General features: G+C 37.9%; 1 protein-coding gene across 8 annotated transcripts in view; it reads left to right on the top strand.

Moving 5' to 3' along the window:
• The window catches only part of UTRN (utrophin), a 545,759-nt gene that overhangs the window by 270,812 nt on the left and 257,527 nt on the right, over positions 1-17,420 (top strand). For all 8 annotated transcript variants that reach the window (XR_009690701.1, XM_061130409.1, XM_061130407.1 and 5 more), the window contains one exon: positions 3,771-3,925. Coding sequence is in view for 7 of the 8 variants with exons in the window: in XM_061130409.1 (XP_060986392.1) it covers positions 3,771-3,925 (155 nt within the window). In the remaining variant the exon portion in view is untranslated. The remainder of the gene's footprint in view (positions 1-3,770; positions 3,926-17,420) is intronic.

Genomic DNA, 17,420 nt, shown 5'->3' on the forward strand with positions numbered 1-17,420 from the left:
TGCTGATTTGTTTTCACCAAATGACTCAAAAAATAATAATCAGCAAAGCCCTTGGACTCTTAACCAGAGGAATGCAATTGAAAACGATATCAGTATTTCAATCATTATATTCAGAATATTTTTTTCTAAATAGCAGCATTATGAAAAGGGAAAAAGATATGACACTGAAAGATGAACTCCCCAGTTCAGTAGGTGCCCAATATGCTACTGGAGAAGAGTGGAGAAACAACTCCAGAAAGAATGAAGAGATGGAGCCAAAGCAAAAACAATGCCCAATTATGCATGTGACTGGTCATGGAAGTAAAATGCTGTAGAATGTTAGGTCCATGAATCAAGGTAAATTGGAGTCCATGAATCAAGGTAAATTGGAAGTGGTCAAAAAGGAGTTAGCAACTGTGACATCGACATTTTCGGAATCAGTGAACTAAAGTGGACTGGAATGGGTGAATTTAATTCAGATGATAATTATATCTACTACTGTAGGTAAGAATCCCTTAGAAGAAATAGAGTAGCCATCATAGTCAAGAAAAGAGTCTGAAATGCAGTGCTTGGGTGCAATCTCAAAAATGCAAAACTTGCCATATCTCAGTAATCCACATCTATGCCCCAACCAGTATTGCTCAAGAAGCGAAGTTAAACAGTTCTATGAAGACCTACAAGAACTTCTAGAATTAACATCCAAAAAAGATGTCCTTTTCATCATAGGGGACTGGAATGCAAAAGTAGGAAGTCAAGGGATACCTGGAGTAACAGGCAAGTTTGGCCCCGGAGTACAAAACGAAGCAGGGCAAAGGCTTACAGAGTTTTGCCAGGAGAATGGACTGGTCATAGCAAACACCCTGTTCCAACAACACAAGAGAAGACTCTACACATGGACATCACCAGATGGTCAATATCGTAATAAGATTGATTATATTCTTTGCAGCCAAAGATAGAGAAGCTCTGTACAGTCAGAGAAAGAAGACTGTGAGCTGACTGTGGATCAGATCATGAGCTCCTTATTGCCAAATTCAGCCTTAAATTGAAGAATATAGGGAAAACCACTAGACCCCTCAGGTATGACCTAAATCAAATCCCTTACGGTTAAACAGTGAAAGTGACAAACAGATTCAAGGGATTAGATCTGATCAACAGAGTGCCTGAAGAACTATGGACAGAGGTTTGTGACATTGTACAGGAGGTAGTGATCAAGACCATCCCTAAGAAAAAGAAATGCAAAAAGGCAAAATGGTTGTCTGAGGAGGCCTTACAGATAGCTGAGAAAAGAGAAGCAAAAAGCAAAGGTGAAAAGGAAAGATATACCCATTTGAATGCAGAGTTCCAAAGAATAGCAAGGAGAGATAAGAAAGCCTTCCTCAGCGATCAGTGCAAAGAAATAGAGGAAAACGATAGAATGGGAAAGACTAGAGATCTCTTCAAGAAAATTAGAGATACCAAGGGACCATTTCACGCAAAGATGGACAAAATAAAGGACAGAAACGGTATAGACCTAACAGAAGCAGAAGATATTAAGACGTGGCAAGAATACACAGAAGAACTATACAAAAAAGATCTTCATGACCCAGATAACCACGATGGTATGATTACTCACCTAGAGCCAGACATCCTGGAATGTGAAGTCAAGTGGGCCTTAGGAGGCATCACTATGAACGAAGCTAGTGGAGGTGATGGAATCCCAGTTGAGCTATTTCAAATCTTAAGAGATGATGCTGTGAAAGTGCTGCATTCAATATGCCAGCAAATTTGGAAAACTCAGCAGTGGCCACAGGACTGGAAAAGGTCAGTTTTCATTCCAATCCCAAAGAAAGGCAATCCCAAAGAATGCTCAAACTACAGCACAATTGCACTCATCTCACACGCTAGCAGAGTAATGCTCAAAATTCTCCAAGCTAGGCTTCAACAGTATGTGAACCGTGAACTTCCAGATGTTCAAGTTGGATTTAGAAAAGGCAGAGGAATCAGAGATCAAATTGCCAACATTTGTTCAATCATCAAAAAAGCAAGAGGGTTCCAGAAAAACATCTACTTCTGCTTTATTGACTATGCCAAAGCCTTTGACTGTGTGGATCACATTAAACTGTGGAAAATTCTGAAAGAGATGGGAATACCAGACCCTTTACCTGCCTCCTTAGACGTCTGTATTCAGGTCAAGAAGCAACAGTTAGAACTGGAGATGAAGCAACAGACTGGTTCCAAATCAGGAAAGGAGTACATCGAGGCTGTGTATTGTCATCCTGCTTATTTAACTCATTTACAGAGTACATCATGAGAAATGCTGGTCTGGACGAAGCACAAGCTGGAATCAAGATAGCTGGGAGAGATATCAATAACCTCAGATACGCAGATGACAATACCCTTATGGCAGAAAGCAAAGAAGAACTAAAGAGCCTCTTGATGAAAGTAAAAGAGGAGAGTGAAAAAGCTGTTTTAAAACTCAGCATTCAAAAAGCAAAGATCATGGTATCCGGTCCCATCACTTCATTGCAAATAGATGGGAAACAATGGAAACAGTAAAAGACTTTATTTTCTTGGGCTCCAAAATCACTGCAGACAGTGACTGCAGCCATGAAATTAGAAGATGCTTCCTCTTTGGGAGAAAATCTATGACCAACCTAGGCAGTATATTAAAAAGCATAGACATTACTTTGTCAACAAAGGTCCATCTAGTCAAAGCTATGGTTTTTCCAGTAGTCATGTATGGATGTGAGAGTTGGACCATAAAGAAAGCTGAGCACTGAAGAATTGATGCTTTTGAACTGGGTGATGGAGAAGACACTTGAGAGTCCCTTGGACTGCAAGGAAATCACACCAGTCAATTGTAAAGGAAATTTGTCCTGATTGTTCATTGGAAGGACTGATGCTAAAGCTGAAACTCCAATACTTTGGCCACCTGATATGAAAAACTGACTCCTTGGAAAAGACCCTGATGCTGGGAAAGACTGAAGGCAGGAGGAGAAGGGGATGACAGAGGATGCGATGGTTGGATGGCATCACTGACTCGATGGACTTGAGTTTGAGCAAGCCTGGCATGCTGTAGTTCATGAGGTTGCAAAGAGTCAGACACGACTGATCGACTGAACTGAATTAGCAGCATGGTTCTGTTCTTCTGGTACTCTAGGGTGGATTTTTCTGTGAGTTGCTACAAAAATTATGGGAACATTCATTAGTCATTTAGGTTTCATGGGGAGTATCTTGATGCAGGGGCTCTCAGGGGTAAAAAAAAAAAAAAAAAGGTATCATACAGCCAATGCCTATGGACACACAGCATCAATATAGTGTACTCAGGCAACTCTCAGTAACCCTTGCTTCACTGCTGGATCCACCCAACAGTTAACTTTGTAAGCAGGCATAGTGATCCAGGGGCAGGCAGATTTCCATATTGTCGACCTTTCTGTATCTCCAAGTGCATATAGAGGAACTAACTCTGTAGTAAATTCATTCCTATGAGATGCATATTCCTGTTTTGATCAGATGCATAGCATTTGTAATGAACAAGACAAATGGTTTGAGGAATTAAAATATATCAGAGAGAAAAAGATAGTAATCTTTTAACACCATCTGCTATGTACTTGCTATGTACTTGATCACTTTTCACTTCCAGAATTATTTTTGTTTGAGCTTACACGCGAGAATTTGTCTTATAATGTGTTCCTTTCTTTTGATATCTGTGTCTGAAACATATTAAAACCTATTGAAAGGACCTAATGTTTCGGTCATATTTGTAACTGAATGATCCAGTGTTAATGATTACATCTGAAATTACACCTTAGATGTTGCTTCAAGAACTGGCTCCTGGAGATGGTGTTGTAATGGCCTTCGATAATGTCCTGCAGAAACTGCTGGAAGAATATGGTAGTGATGACACGAGAAATGTGAAAGAAACCACGGAGTACTTAAAAACATCATGGATCAATCTAAAACAAAGGTATTGCTGAGGCCTTGGCAGGTGTATGTATGTATATTGTCAAGTTGAGAATTTGATTGCTTTGGCTTTCTCATGGAAGCATGTAGAAGATGTGCCTACTAGATGCATATTTTATTATTATTTTTTAAAAATATTATGCTGTGCTGAGTTCATATTATCACACTTCATATAGAGTGTGATACATTAGCTAATTGAATTTCTGCTATGGAGTTTTTCCTTGAGTAAGTTTAAACCTTGACAGTGGTCATTTTATGAGTTCTGATTTTCTTATGCCTCTCAGCATTGCCTAGAATACATTTTGTGGCACTCTGATGTTAAGGAACACTTTGGTATTATGGCGCCTCAGGGTAACATTATCCCTAATAGTGAAACATATGCTATTTGGCCAGGTTATCCTCATTTGAGGATGTGAACACATGGATCCACACTAGACTCCTGAAATATACTGAGTGTATATTGGGCTTCAACTCATTTATTATCTTTTCTTTCCATTACTCTGTCTTGTCAGTCTGTTTGGAACAGTCTAAAATAGCATGTGTTTATAAGAGAAATTTTTCTGTCACTTGAACATCTAGAATTTGAGGCAGTGTTAACAGTGGTTAGCATCTCTTTAAGGCTGTGTATTTATATTCATCTTCAGTAAAAGAAAGTGTGTACTTCCTGCATAGTACTGGGAATACCTGTGTCTAAATGAAATTATGACTTCACATGCATCTTATATATTCAGATGCAAATGCCTGAAAGTTAATTTGATATCAAAACCACATTTATTTTGCAGTGAATAAAATGGAACACTTTATTATACGTATTACTAGTAATGAATTAAAGCCAAATGTTTAGTAACAGTTTGATCTGGATGTATTTTGTACATTTTAAAAATGTCACTTTTAGTTAGAATCTATATTGTAAATTTTGGGAAACTCAAAGAAAATTATGAGGCAGTTCATGAACATGAATATGTTGCCCTGTCTCCCTTGGATTCTGGAGAAGATAAAAACAAGTGTAGGAAATACAAAACTCTGAAGTGGTTAAAGCAGAATATAGTTGTAATATTGATCTTTCTAGCATTTTAGAACAACTGCTTTTGTTTTGTTGTGACAGATAATTTGGGCATAGTAAGGATTCTAAAACTAAGGTGGGGAAGAAGGGGAATTAAAAGCATCTTTAAAGTACAAACTTACATTCTGGGGATGTAATGTAAAGCATGGTAATTATGGTTAACAATACTGTATTGTGTATTTGAAAGTTACTAAATCTTAAAATTTCCCATCACAAGAAAAATCTGTAACCATGTGTGGTCATGGATGTTAACTAAACTTGCTGTGCAAATCATTTTGCAGTATATACATGTATCAGATCATGGTAAGCAAATATAGTCACATATGTCGATTGTGTCTCAGTTAGAAACCCCAAACGTAAGGATGAGAGAGATCATCCTTAAGCGTACTTCGCCTGTGTTTCCAAATATTCCATCTGTAAGAATTATGACTTTGTTTATATTGTAAACAGTACTGGAAAAATTGATCACTTTGGAATGTGTGGCCTGCTTTATTTAGCAACTCCAGTTCTTTTTTTTGCTTTTACTTTGTAAATATTTTAAGGCAGCCTACAGCAGTAGTTAGATTAGATGGAAGAAGCAATTAAAAATGAATTATATTCCAAGGTGATCTTTCATTTATCAAAGCTGAGACGACCACAGTGTTCCATTTTCATAGTAGTTAACAAGTCATTCTCTTTACTCTGTTTTCTTTCTGCATTTCAGGGGGAAATGAATAAACATGTTAATATTTAGACATGATTTAGATATATTATTATCTATAAAGCAGAGAAAATACAACAAAATTGTGGCTCACAGAATCCCAGCATGAATAATAGCTCTATTGCTAGGATTTTTTATTTTAAACAGAATTATATTTACAATTTTTAACTGTTTAATTGGAGATATTTCTAGAATATAGAAATCTTTCCTTACCTTCTTAAGTATAGTACGTGAACCTATATTAAACATTTTTTGAATTCTTGGCATTATGGTTATGAAGATAGAATTAAGGAACTGTAAGAGCTGTACATGAACCTTATAGTTCACTTAAACTGGTGTTTCTTAACCTTTTTGACATTATCTTCCCCCTTAAAGAACACTTTGAGTTTCCTGCTCCCAGGACATTGTAATACTGTGATCTGTCTTGGTACTTTATAGGTATATGATTTCTTCATAAAAAGAGCCAATTTTTCTCACTTACTCTACCACCTCACCCCACCAAAAAACAGTTTATCTCTTCCGTTGAGAATATTTGGTTTACTGTAATGCTCTTAGGCTCAGAGAAGTTAAATGACATGTTCAAAGGCACAGCGCACAGCCAAGATGACATTTTTCTAACCTGAATTGTGACGGTGCTCTCCATGTTCTGAAGAATTGGTAGCAAATTTATTCAGGTTGCTATGCTTTGTGAGATTCTGTGCTTTGTTTTTAGTGTATAAATTTTATTGGCCATCTCCTCATGGTCAGGCTCTGTGCTAAGCTCTTCCCTTGTATTGTTTTATCCTTACAACAACCATAAGAGATAGGCAGAATTTTCATCAACATTGTCAATGAATAAACTGAAGCAGAGAGAAGTTAAGGCAGACTTAAGATCACACAGCTCATATAGACAGAGATGAGACTGGAATCCAAATCTTTTTGCCTGCTACCAGGCTCTTACCTTCCTTTAAAAATAGTTTTCTTTTTCTTCTTTGTTATCAGAACTTTAGCTGTTGCTGATGACGTCTCTGTGTACCCACCTCTTGGATCTTTGTCATTCCAGTACTGGTTCTTATCTGTGTAGAGTTTAGAAACCTGATCTGATTAAAGATATGGGAGCATCTGCTATGAATAAATGTAACTCTCTTCCAGAACGTGGCCATTGTGCCTGTTGTAGTGGCCATGGAACAGCCTTATACTGTGGTTTTTCCCTTATCGTCCAGCCACATTCTGAATGTCCATCGTTGTCAGCAGCCAGATTCTGGAGGGGTGAAGGGTTATTAGATTGCCTTGGAACACTGTTATTGCGGCATAACGTGTGATGTTTAATATCAGCTTTCAGAGGAAATGTTTTGGCTGAATTGCAGTTTGACTAAGTAATTTGGCCATTCATAGTTACGGGTCCACAGTCCCTTATCTGTCATACCAAAATCCAATAGGCTCTGATAACCGAATGCTTTGAATTGACATGAGGCTATTTATTATAGTTTTTATTTATCCTGTTTAGTGCAAATAACTTTGTTCCTAGCTGCAGAAATATTAATGTGTTTGCTACTTCAGACTGTAGTTGGGGTTAATATGCCATTTAGATACATTCATAATGGTTTCCTAATGTACAAAAAATTCTTAGTTCTTAAATATTACTGGCTCTCGATATTTTAGATTCTGTAACCAACAGGTCTGTGTCTGACATTTTAAACTAATTGAAATACCTTGTGTTTAGTTGTGTCTGACTCTTTGTGACCCCGTGGACTGTAGCCTGCCAGGCTCCTCTGCTCATGCAGTTTCCCAGGCAAGAATACTGGAGTGGGTTGCCACTTCCTACTCTAGGGGATCTTCCCTGATCAGGGATCTGACCTGTGTCTCCTGCATCGGCAGGTGGATTCTTTACCACTTAGGGCCACCTGGGAAGCCTAGGACATATCTTGACTACCATTCTTTTCACCAATGAATTTTTTTTTTTTTTTTACATTTCTTAATGCCCATTAACAGATTCTGTAGTGCACATTGAGATAATGATAGTTGAAATTTACTAATGATAACTTTTGGAGTGTAGATGCCTCAGTTGGATCTGAAATGTTATTTTAACCCTGGAGTGCATATATTCATGTATATGTGTATATATATACACATACACACATACTTGCACACATACATGTACACAGTTATTTATCCTGAAATATTGTGAGGGAAATGAGACAATATAACTTTATGTTATAAAGAATAAATGATCCTATAGATCATTAATTACTGGATATTTTTCTCTTTGTCCTCATTCCCTGGAAGCCAGCTTTTGCTACCTACTTTAAGGCATTTCTTGGTTTGTATAAGCAGGACAGAAAGTACACTGGCTATGATATCTAATAGTCCTTGATTAACATCTGTACTTTATTCACTTATTTGTGTGAACTTTGACCAAGTTATTTCAATTCACTGAGTCTCAGTTCCTTGCTGCTTCTTCTTGTTCGTTGTTTTAGTCACTAAGTTATATCTGACTCTTGGTGTCCCCATGGACTCCTCTGAAGCCCACCAGCCTCCTCTGTCCATGGGATTTTCCAGGCAAGAATACTGGAGTGGGTTCCTTCTCCAGGGAATCTTCCCAACTCAGATATCAAACCTGCATCTCCTGCATGGGCAGGTAGATTCTTTACCACTGAGCCACCAAGGAAGCCCCCACTTGTACAGAACATAATATCTAATGAGTGAGACTATTGTGAAGATCAAAAATTATGTATAAAAGTTCCTTGTACATGGTACATGCTCAACAAAAGATAACCCCAAATTATTATCATCTGCTCTGTCGTACTGTGTCTTCCTTATAAATCCATTGACCTTCAGTCTGTTTGACAGTATTGTCTGTGGTTAAATGAGCGGAAGGCTGAGTCATCATCAGTTGTTTGTCTGTAGTCAATTTGAATAGTCTGCTTCAATTAGTGACAAAATAGTTGGTGATCTGATTTACTGAGTACAGTATAGATTTTCTAAATGTTTATTAACAGATGGAACTTTTAGAAAATGCAACTTTCTTGGTTGGTGTTCTTGTCTATTCAGTCTACTATAACAGACACCACGGATTGGGTGGCTTATAAACTACAGAAATGGAAGTTTGAGATCAGGGTGCCAGCATGGTTGGGTGGGGACCCTCCTCTGGACAGACTTCCTGTTCCCCCACGTGGCAGAAGGGAGAAGAGAGCTCTCTCAGGCTTCTTTTATAAGACCATTAATCTCATTCATGGTGGCTCTGCCCTCATGACCTAATTGTCTCTCAAAGCCCTCAGTTCAGTTCAGTTCGGTTGCTCAGTTGTGTCTGACTCTTTGCAACCCCATGGACCGTAGCCCACCAGGCTCCTCTAACCATGGGGATTCTTAAAGCAAGGATACTGGAGTGGCCTCCTCCAGGGGATCTTCCCATCCCAGGGATCGAACCCAGGTCTCCCTCATTGCAGGTGGATTCTTTACTGTCTGAGCCACCAGGGAAGCCTAGCAGTGTAGCAAAGAGAATATTTAAAGAAAGAATGGAGAGAAGAAAATGTTTCTAGGAAGGAATGATCCATTGTGTTCAATTAAACTGAGAAATCAAAAAAGATGATGTAACACTATTCCTGGAATTCCACATCTTGGAGATTGTTGTTTGTTTGAAAAGAACAATTTCAAGGAGTGATGGAGTAGAAGCTAGAGAGTTAGATGAAGTTGAGGAAGTAGAAACAATTTATGGGACCATCTGTAGAGAAGTTTGTTGTTAAGAGGGACAGAGAGATTAGGTAGTACCTGGAAGGCGATGAAGGGTAGAAAGAAGTGAATAACTTTTCTTTAAAATGGAGAAAAATAAAGCCCGTGAATGTGCTCATGGGGTTGATCTAGTAGAGTTATGATTCAAGACTGAGGGGAAAAAGGAAGAGGAAAGAGGTCCTTCTGTTGATAAGAAGGCAGGATCTATAGAATTGAGTTTGGTAAGAGCTGGGATGCTTTTTCCATTATGACAGAAAGGCAGTGAGAAGATGAATGTAGATACACATGGTCTGGAGCTTTAGTGGTGGGAAGTTGAAAGATTCTCAGTGCAATGACGTCTGCTTTCTTTATGATCCATGAGGCATCCTCTTGGTGAGGTTGGAGGTGGGACTGTGAGAAGTTTGAAGAAAGAGGATTGTTTGTAAAATCAGAGTCTAGGTGGGTGGGACAGATAGCTTCCTAGGGGAACTTCAGTGCGGGGCAGTGCTGGGTGCCTGTTTGTGATCTCTAATATCTGTCAAGGGAAGATAGTCCTGTTGTAGTGCTCTTTAGCAGTGTGTATCTACTTGGAGGTAGGTCAAAAGAATGCAGACCGAGAGGGAGTCGGGGAGAGGAAGGTATTTGTAAGGGAGTGGAGACTGGGACACTTTTAGTCTATAATGGTGTCTATCATGTCCCTTTCCCTGTGGGGCGAAGTCCCTCACTGGAGCCTGTGGCTTGTCAAGCAGATCTTGAGTTCGATTTCAGACTCTACTTCATTGTTGAGGCAGCAAGCAGTGTCTATGTGCCATTTCCACGGACATGGAGGTTAGCGTATGAACACAGTGGAGAATGTCTCCTGTTTTGAAGGAGTGGGATTTTGTCTGGAAGATGGGGAACAATGGCTTAGAAAGCAGCGATGCCAAGGAGGCAGACCCTCGTGTGAGTGCTTCACCCCAATCATATAAGGTCCGAAAGAAAAAAAAAAGCTTTGTTAAAAGTTCGCGGATAAATTCATGGCCCTATGGAAACCAATTTCACTTGACAAGGTGAAGGGATTGATCTGAGGAGTCTGCCAGTGGTAGGATAGGTTTCCAGGTTTAATGGAAGAAGGGTTTTCAGGGTAGATTGGGGAAGGTGTGTAGTGTTGGGGTGTGGTTCAGTATTGGTTGGCTAATGAAGATCAAATATCTTGTAGTGACTTAGTGAAAAGGGAAATAGGATGTGGTGTGCTGAATCCTCACAGGGAAATAGTTCTGTCTTGAATATTTATACAGTGGGGGTGGGGAACTTCTCTTAAGCTTCCAAGTGATGTGGCATTGGCAGCTTAGAACAATCTCCTTAAATTCAATGGAGTGAATTTTTAAGTGCTTGATGAGAACCCAATATCTGTATAACAAAGATTAGTCACAAAATACCATAGGGGGTTGGGAATGTCTTCAGTGACTAATTCATCATCAAATCCACTGCATTTCCTCACTGCATTAAAGCATGCTTTTAATATATTTCCTAGTTAAATGATATTTTATACACCAAAGGACAAATTACCTTGTGAAGGTACTCATTGGAAAGCTTAAGGAATTGTTTCATTGCAAGTTTTCTACTTGCCACTCAAACTACTGGTGCTACTATTTTCCACTCTAGAAGAGAAAATTGTATTTAAATCTCATGTGACTGTAAAGGTCACCTTTAAAGTACACCAAAATTTAGCAAGACACATCTCTAGATTTGCTAAGACATTCTTTTCCATTTAAGTTTAAAAAAAAAAAAAAAAAGATTCACCTATTTACATTCAGACACTCTTTAGACTAATGATAAGCACATGCATATTAAACAATATTATATTTTATAGATTAAAAAATGAAGTATTATTTAACATGTAAAATCACATTTTAAAAATGTCAGTTATGTGGGTGACCATGTTTTGTAATGCTACAAAATTACTGTAAGCTATTTTGTAGCCTATCAGCTAGTTGCTTATATAACAGACTTTTCTTTAAAAAATAATCATTTGCATTTTAAAAATCCCAGTTCCTTTTAATATGAACTATTATAAATTTGTCACCCATACATTCCTTAAATCTTTTATGAGAAGTTATTTATACTTTTGCTCTCTACCATTTCTTGCTCTAAAGAATTCTATAATCTGTTACTTCTGTGTGAAGAAAAACTTTTTATTTCTGCTAAAACTATCCTTCTAAACATCAAAACTTATGTCTTTTAGATTTTCAGCCTATCTTTATGCTTTATGATTTGTGGATTTTGAAAGATTAAAAAAAAAAAATCTTCTGTATCTTTGTCTAGTAGCCACAATTTCCTGAATGTAAAACCATTTCCGATTCATTGCCAGTGTTCCTTCTGCTATACCCTCTCATTTACATTTCTCAGAACTTCCTCCTGCTCTGTTCTGATCTTTCTTGAGATGTAGCAACCAGGACTGCCAGATAGGAGCTCTGCATTGAGAATTGTGGACTAGTGTAAATTCAGCGCTGGATGTGCTGTTAGGACTGAATCTTCCACATTAGTGCTTCCTGACCTCTTTGCTGTCTGCACCACATATCCATTCCCATCAGTAACATTTTATTTATGTGCAGTGATTCTTCATGAAGCTGAATTTGAAACTAGGGGTGTAGTGAGACTGGATAAACTCTTCCAGTAGGTTATATAATCTCTGTGGTGGATTCTGTAGTTTTCAAAGGGCCACTAGAGATTCTGATTCTGACATGGGCCCTTTACTCAGCTAGTCCAAACTCCTTATTTTAAGGATGGAAATAGAAAATTGGAGATTTGAATGGTTTACCCCAAGGCGTATATCTAGCAAATGGCGGAGGTGGTAAAATGAGGTGGTTTCCTTCTGAGAGCAGTGCGCAAAGGGCAGTAAAAGTAACTTATTAGCCGGTGTCACGTAGTGCATACATACTCCTGAGGCTGTAATTTTAGTGACGTTTTTTGCTTTGTGGCATTATGATAAATCAAAATTCCTTGAAAATAAAAAAAAAGATTCTTATACTATCTTGTGGTGTCCAGTGTTACTATTCTAGACTTTTTAAAAAAAGAATGAAATGAGTGATGTGGGGAACTGATACCTTTGAGCTATACTCACTCTATTAGAAATATAATATGAACTTATATTAGTTTCAAAAATAAGACCATAATATAAATACTGTGATTGTGCTTTTAAAATGTATATTTAACTGTGAGCCCGGCTAGCTCAGTTGGTAGAGCATGAAACTCTTAAAATGCATATTTATTATAATAACATGAAGATAATTTGGACTTCTGTACACAGAATTTGGTTTTCTATATGTTCACTATTTTTTAGTTGATTATGATCATGGTAAAAAAAAATTCCCCAGGACATTTATTAATAAAGTGCACATTTGCATCCTATAAATAAAATTCACCAAATTAGGGAAAAAGTTTTAAGCCACTGTATTTGTGGTGATTTGTCATTACAGCAGCAATGACCTGCTAATAGCCACTATAAGAGAAATTATGGGATGCTGTGGAATGAGTTACCATAGGTTTGGAAGGTGTCTGCACCCAGTTCTGTAAGGGAAGTAGAAATTAACCAGGCGGAAAGGGAAAAGTCAGTGGGAGGAGGGAGGAGTGAAGGATATTTAAAGTAAAAAATAAAGCTCTAAATGTGAAATAGCGACCACTTTGAGGGTTAGTCATTGGTTCATTTTTGTAGGTAGATAAAGCATGAGGCTTAGAGTGATTAAATACTCTTAGGAGAGGTAAGCAAGGCTCAGACCATGGAAAACCTAGGTGCCAAGTGGAGTTTAAGGATGATGAAAATTATGTGGGAGGAGGTGGGCACTGCCTAGCTTTTACAGCTAGTCAGTGGTGGAGCCATATCTGCCTTGATTCAAAACCTGTATTCTTTTTACTATTAATTCGGTTCAGTTCTTTTTGCTTTAGTAACCAACAAAGGAGACGTCTCTTAACCATTGCCTAGAAGTTATTTTGCAGCAGTTTCCTACAAAGTGAATATTTTTAAGGGACAATCTCTTTTCCCACTGGTGACTAGTAGATAATTTGACAGATTTACAGTGAATGCCCTGTATTCTGAATTCAGAATATTCTGCTGGTTACCAGAGTGTGCTGCTGGTATTAATGCAGCTCAGTGGATCCAGTACTGTCTAAGGTCAAGTGCTCATGATCCTCTTACCTCCCTTTTCCTTTGAAGCATCATTTTAGACTTTTCACCTCCCCTGCTAGGCTAGTCCTTCATGCCTGTTAAGTATATAAATGACTCTTATATAGAGTAACTCTCTGACTTCACCCATGAGGTTCTTAGATGTTTGTGTCCTCTTCCTTCTTCCCTAGTCTGGGCATTCTTAGGGTTTAATAGAGCTGATCTCTAATGATGTGATTTTACATTAGCTGTTTGCCACATAACCTGTTATGTACATGTTATGTACATCTTTATTCTTAAGAATATAGGACACTTATTATGTAAAATGAAAGTGTTTTACTTCACTAAATTTTATACCTACTAAATTTTATGTGTTCTTAAAATAAGAATAGTCTACTAAATTTATAATTACTAAATTTTGTATGAATGTTCTTAAAATTAGAATCATTTGCTCATGGTTGATTACTTGTGCATATGTGTCCTTTAATTCTGATACTCTTTTTGGTGCAGGCTTTATTTGGCTATTCTTAGTATTTTTTTTTTTAGTTGATGTTTTAATAATTGAAAATATGGGTAGGGTTAGGTGGAAGACTAAACACCATCACCACCAACCATGCAAATTCTGGTGGATAACTTGTAAATATTAAAAAGAAATATATGCATATGATTAAAAATGTTTTAAAAATTGAAAGATTTATAATACAGTAATCCCCTCCAAACAAATGAGTTCTATTCTGAGAGCACGTTCATAAGCCCAATTTGCTTGTTAATTCCAACGAAGTTAGTGTAGGTACCTAACTAACTAAGTCAGCTGTATAGTACTGTATTATAATAGGTTTATAATACTTTTCCCAGAAATAATACATAAAAAAAAGCAAGCACAAAGAATAGACACTTTTAATTACAGTACAGTACCTTGAAAAGTCCAGTAGTCCAAGGTACAGCACTGCTGCTTTAATGCTTGTTTCCAGTCATTCTGGGCTTGAAATAAAGGTACCATACTACCATACTCTACACAGTACTGTGTAGTAAAGTACATAAAATAAACCACTGGTAGATGATAAACGCACGCACATACAATGGATGCCAGACATGTGAACTCGCTTTCATGACTAGACATGGAAACACACGTTTGCATCTTTGAAAGTTTGCAACCGGAGGTTCATGTGTAGGGGACTTATAGTGGTTCTCTCACTGCTCATCACAGCCCTCTTCCTAGGGGCAACGTTTTTCATTCCTTGCTTGATCATGTTAATTCTATTTTTAATTTTTTGAGGACTTGCCATATTGTTTTCCATAGTGTCTGTATCATCTTATCATTGAATTTTTAGAGAAGCAGATACTCAATGTTGACAGTATTGTGTCTGTCTAAGCATCATTAACAGCCAAGCACTGACATTTACTAGAATTTTGTTTCTTCTCTATTTATTTTACCTGAAATTAATAATTGCCTTGTTTTTATATGCTTAGTTTTCTTTGCACCTATTGCTAATTCTTCCCACATTTTCCATGGCCTGACAGTACAATTTCCTACAAGGTCAATCACATTAACAGTCTATCACTTCTAATAATTTTTCTTGCAGACATCTCTTCTGGAGACAGTTTTCAAAGCCTGGTACACAGGCATTATCCTAGGGATTTTCTGAGCTCTCCTCCTAGGATCTCATGGAGTTTTTTGTTTATTTGTTTTTGTCCTTTTTTTTTTTTTTTCTGTTACGATGAGAAGTTGATTTTAATGTCATACTAATGTTAAAGAGAGTGCAGACCTCAACATATTTGACATATGACACATAAGTTAAAATTACAGTACTTTTTACAAGCTTAACTGTATCCATAATAACAACACCTGGGTTTGTCCACTTTTCAAGACTCTGTTTTGCTCAGATGGTAAAGCATCTGCCTACAGTGCAGGAGACCTGGGTTCAATCCCTGGGTTGGGAAGATCTGGAGAAGGAAATGGCAACCCACTCCAGTATTCTTGCCTGGAAAATCCCATGGACAGAGGAGCCTGGTAGGCTACAGTCCATGGGGTCGCAAAGAGTCAGACATGACTGAGTGGCTTCACTTTCACTTTCACGTTCTTCCTTGTCAAATTGAAACAAGAAACAGAGCAGTTGGTATGATGAAGACAGGCCTCATATGATCCGATTTGAATACATAACCCTTTGTCTGAGATCTCCTTTCACCATTAACGTGAGAACCTGTTTGCTTCTCCATGTGTTGGATTTCTTGTTTTTATGCTTCCTAATGTATTGTCTTCTTTCTGGATTCACAAACTGAATATTCTAGAGGCCCTCACTCTGTAGCTTTTTGAAAAGTGGTATTTGGGAGCTAATTTTAAAGTCCTGTTATAAAAAGATTTTCATTATTTTATAAATGCTATTATAATGCTATAATGGTGACTTCCTTGTAGCTCAGATGGTAGAGACTTTGCCTGCAATGCAGGAGACTTTTGTTTGATCCCTGCGTCTGGAAAATCCCCTGGAGAAGGAAATGGCGACCCACTCCAGTATTCTTGCCTGGAGAATTCCATGGACAGAGGTGCCTGGTGGGCTACAGTCCATGGGATCACAAAGAGTCAGACATGACTGAACAACTTACACAGAATGCTATAATAAAGACTCTGAGAAATATGGAGATGCAAAAGACTGCTTTTGCCTATTGTGTGTTTATAGAACTGGGAGAAAGACAAGAAATCTCTATGATATAGTTAAAGTAAAATGTAAGAGAGAGAAGATCACAGTCTAAGGGTTTTTTCAGGATACATGTGATAAATTTCTGAAGAGGAGTTTTGACCTTTTATGAACTCTGGGCAAGGAAACCTAATTAGACTGAGAGGTTCTGGAGGAGGTAGTCCTTAACCGTTAAAGGACTGGAAGGATTTTGGTAGGTGAAGATGGTCAGAAGGACATATTTTTTAAAAATTAGTTTATTTATTTTAATTGGAGGCTAATTACTTTACAGTATTGTGGTGGTTTTTGCCATACATTGATATGAATCAGGAATACATGGGTGTACATGTGTACCCCATCCTGACCCCTTCCCACATCCCTCCCCATCCCATCCCTCAGGGTTGTCCCAGTGCACTGACTTTGAGTGCCCTATTTCATGCATCGAACTTGGACTGGTGATTTGTTTTACATATGGTAATATACATGTTTCAGTGCTTTTCTCTCAAATCATCTCCCCCTTGCCTTCTCCCACAGAGTCCAAAAGTCTGTTCTTTATATTTGTGTCTCTTTTGGCTGTATTGCATATAGGGTCATTGTTACCATCTTTCTAAATTCCATATGTATGCGTTAATGTAGTGTGTTGGTGTTTTTCTTTCTGACTTACTTCACTCTGTTTAATAGGCTCCGGTTTCATCCACCTCATTAGAACTCATTCAAATGCATTCTTTTTAATAGCTGAATAATATTCCATTGTGTGTATGTAAAACCACAGCTTTCTTATCCGTTCGTCTGCTGATGGACACCTAGGGTTGCTTCCACATCTTAGCTATTGTAAGCAGTGCTGCAATGAACATTGAGGCATATGTGTATCAGTCAGTTCTGGTTCCTTGGTGTGTATGCCCAGCAGTAGGATTGCTGGATCAGATGGCAGTTCTATTTCCAGTTCCTTAAGGAATCTCCACACTGTTTTCCATAGTGGCTGTGCTAGTTTGCATTCCCACCAACAGTGTAATTTCCTTTTCTCCACACCTTCTCCAGCATTTATTGTTTGTAGACTTTTTGATAGCAGCCATTCTGACCAGCGTGGGATGGTACCTCATTGTGGTTTTGATTTACATTTCTCTGATAATGAGTGATGTTGAGCATCTTTTCATGTGTTTGTTAGCCATCTGTATGTCTTCTTTGGAGAAATGTCTGTTTAGTTTTTTGGCCCATTTTTTGATTGGGCTGTTTATT

The sequence above is a fragment of the Dama dama genome, chromosome 26 (assembly GCF_033118175.1).
Source record: "Dama dama isolate Ldn47 chromosome 26, ASM3311817v1, whole genome shotgun sequence".
Lineage (NCBI taxonomy): Eukaryota > Metazoa > Chordata > Mammalia > Artiodactyla > Cervidae > Dama > Dama dama.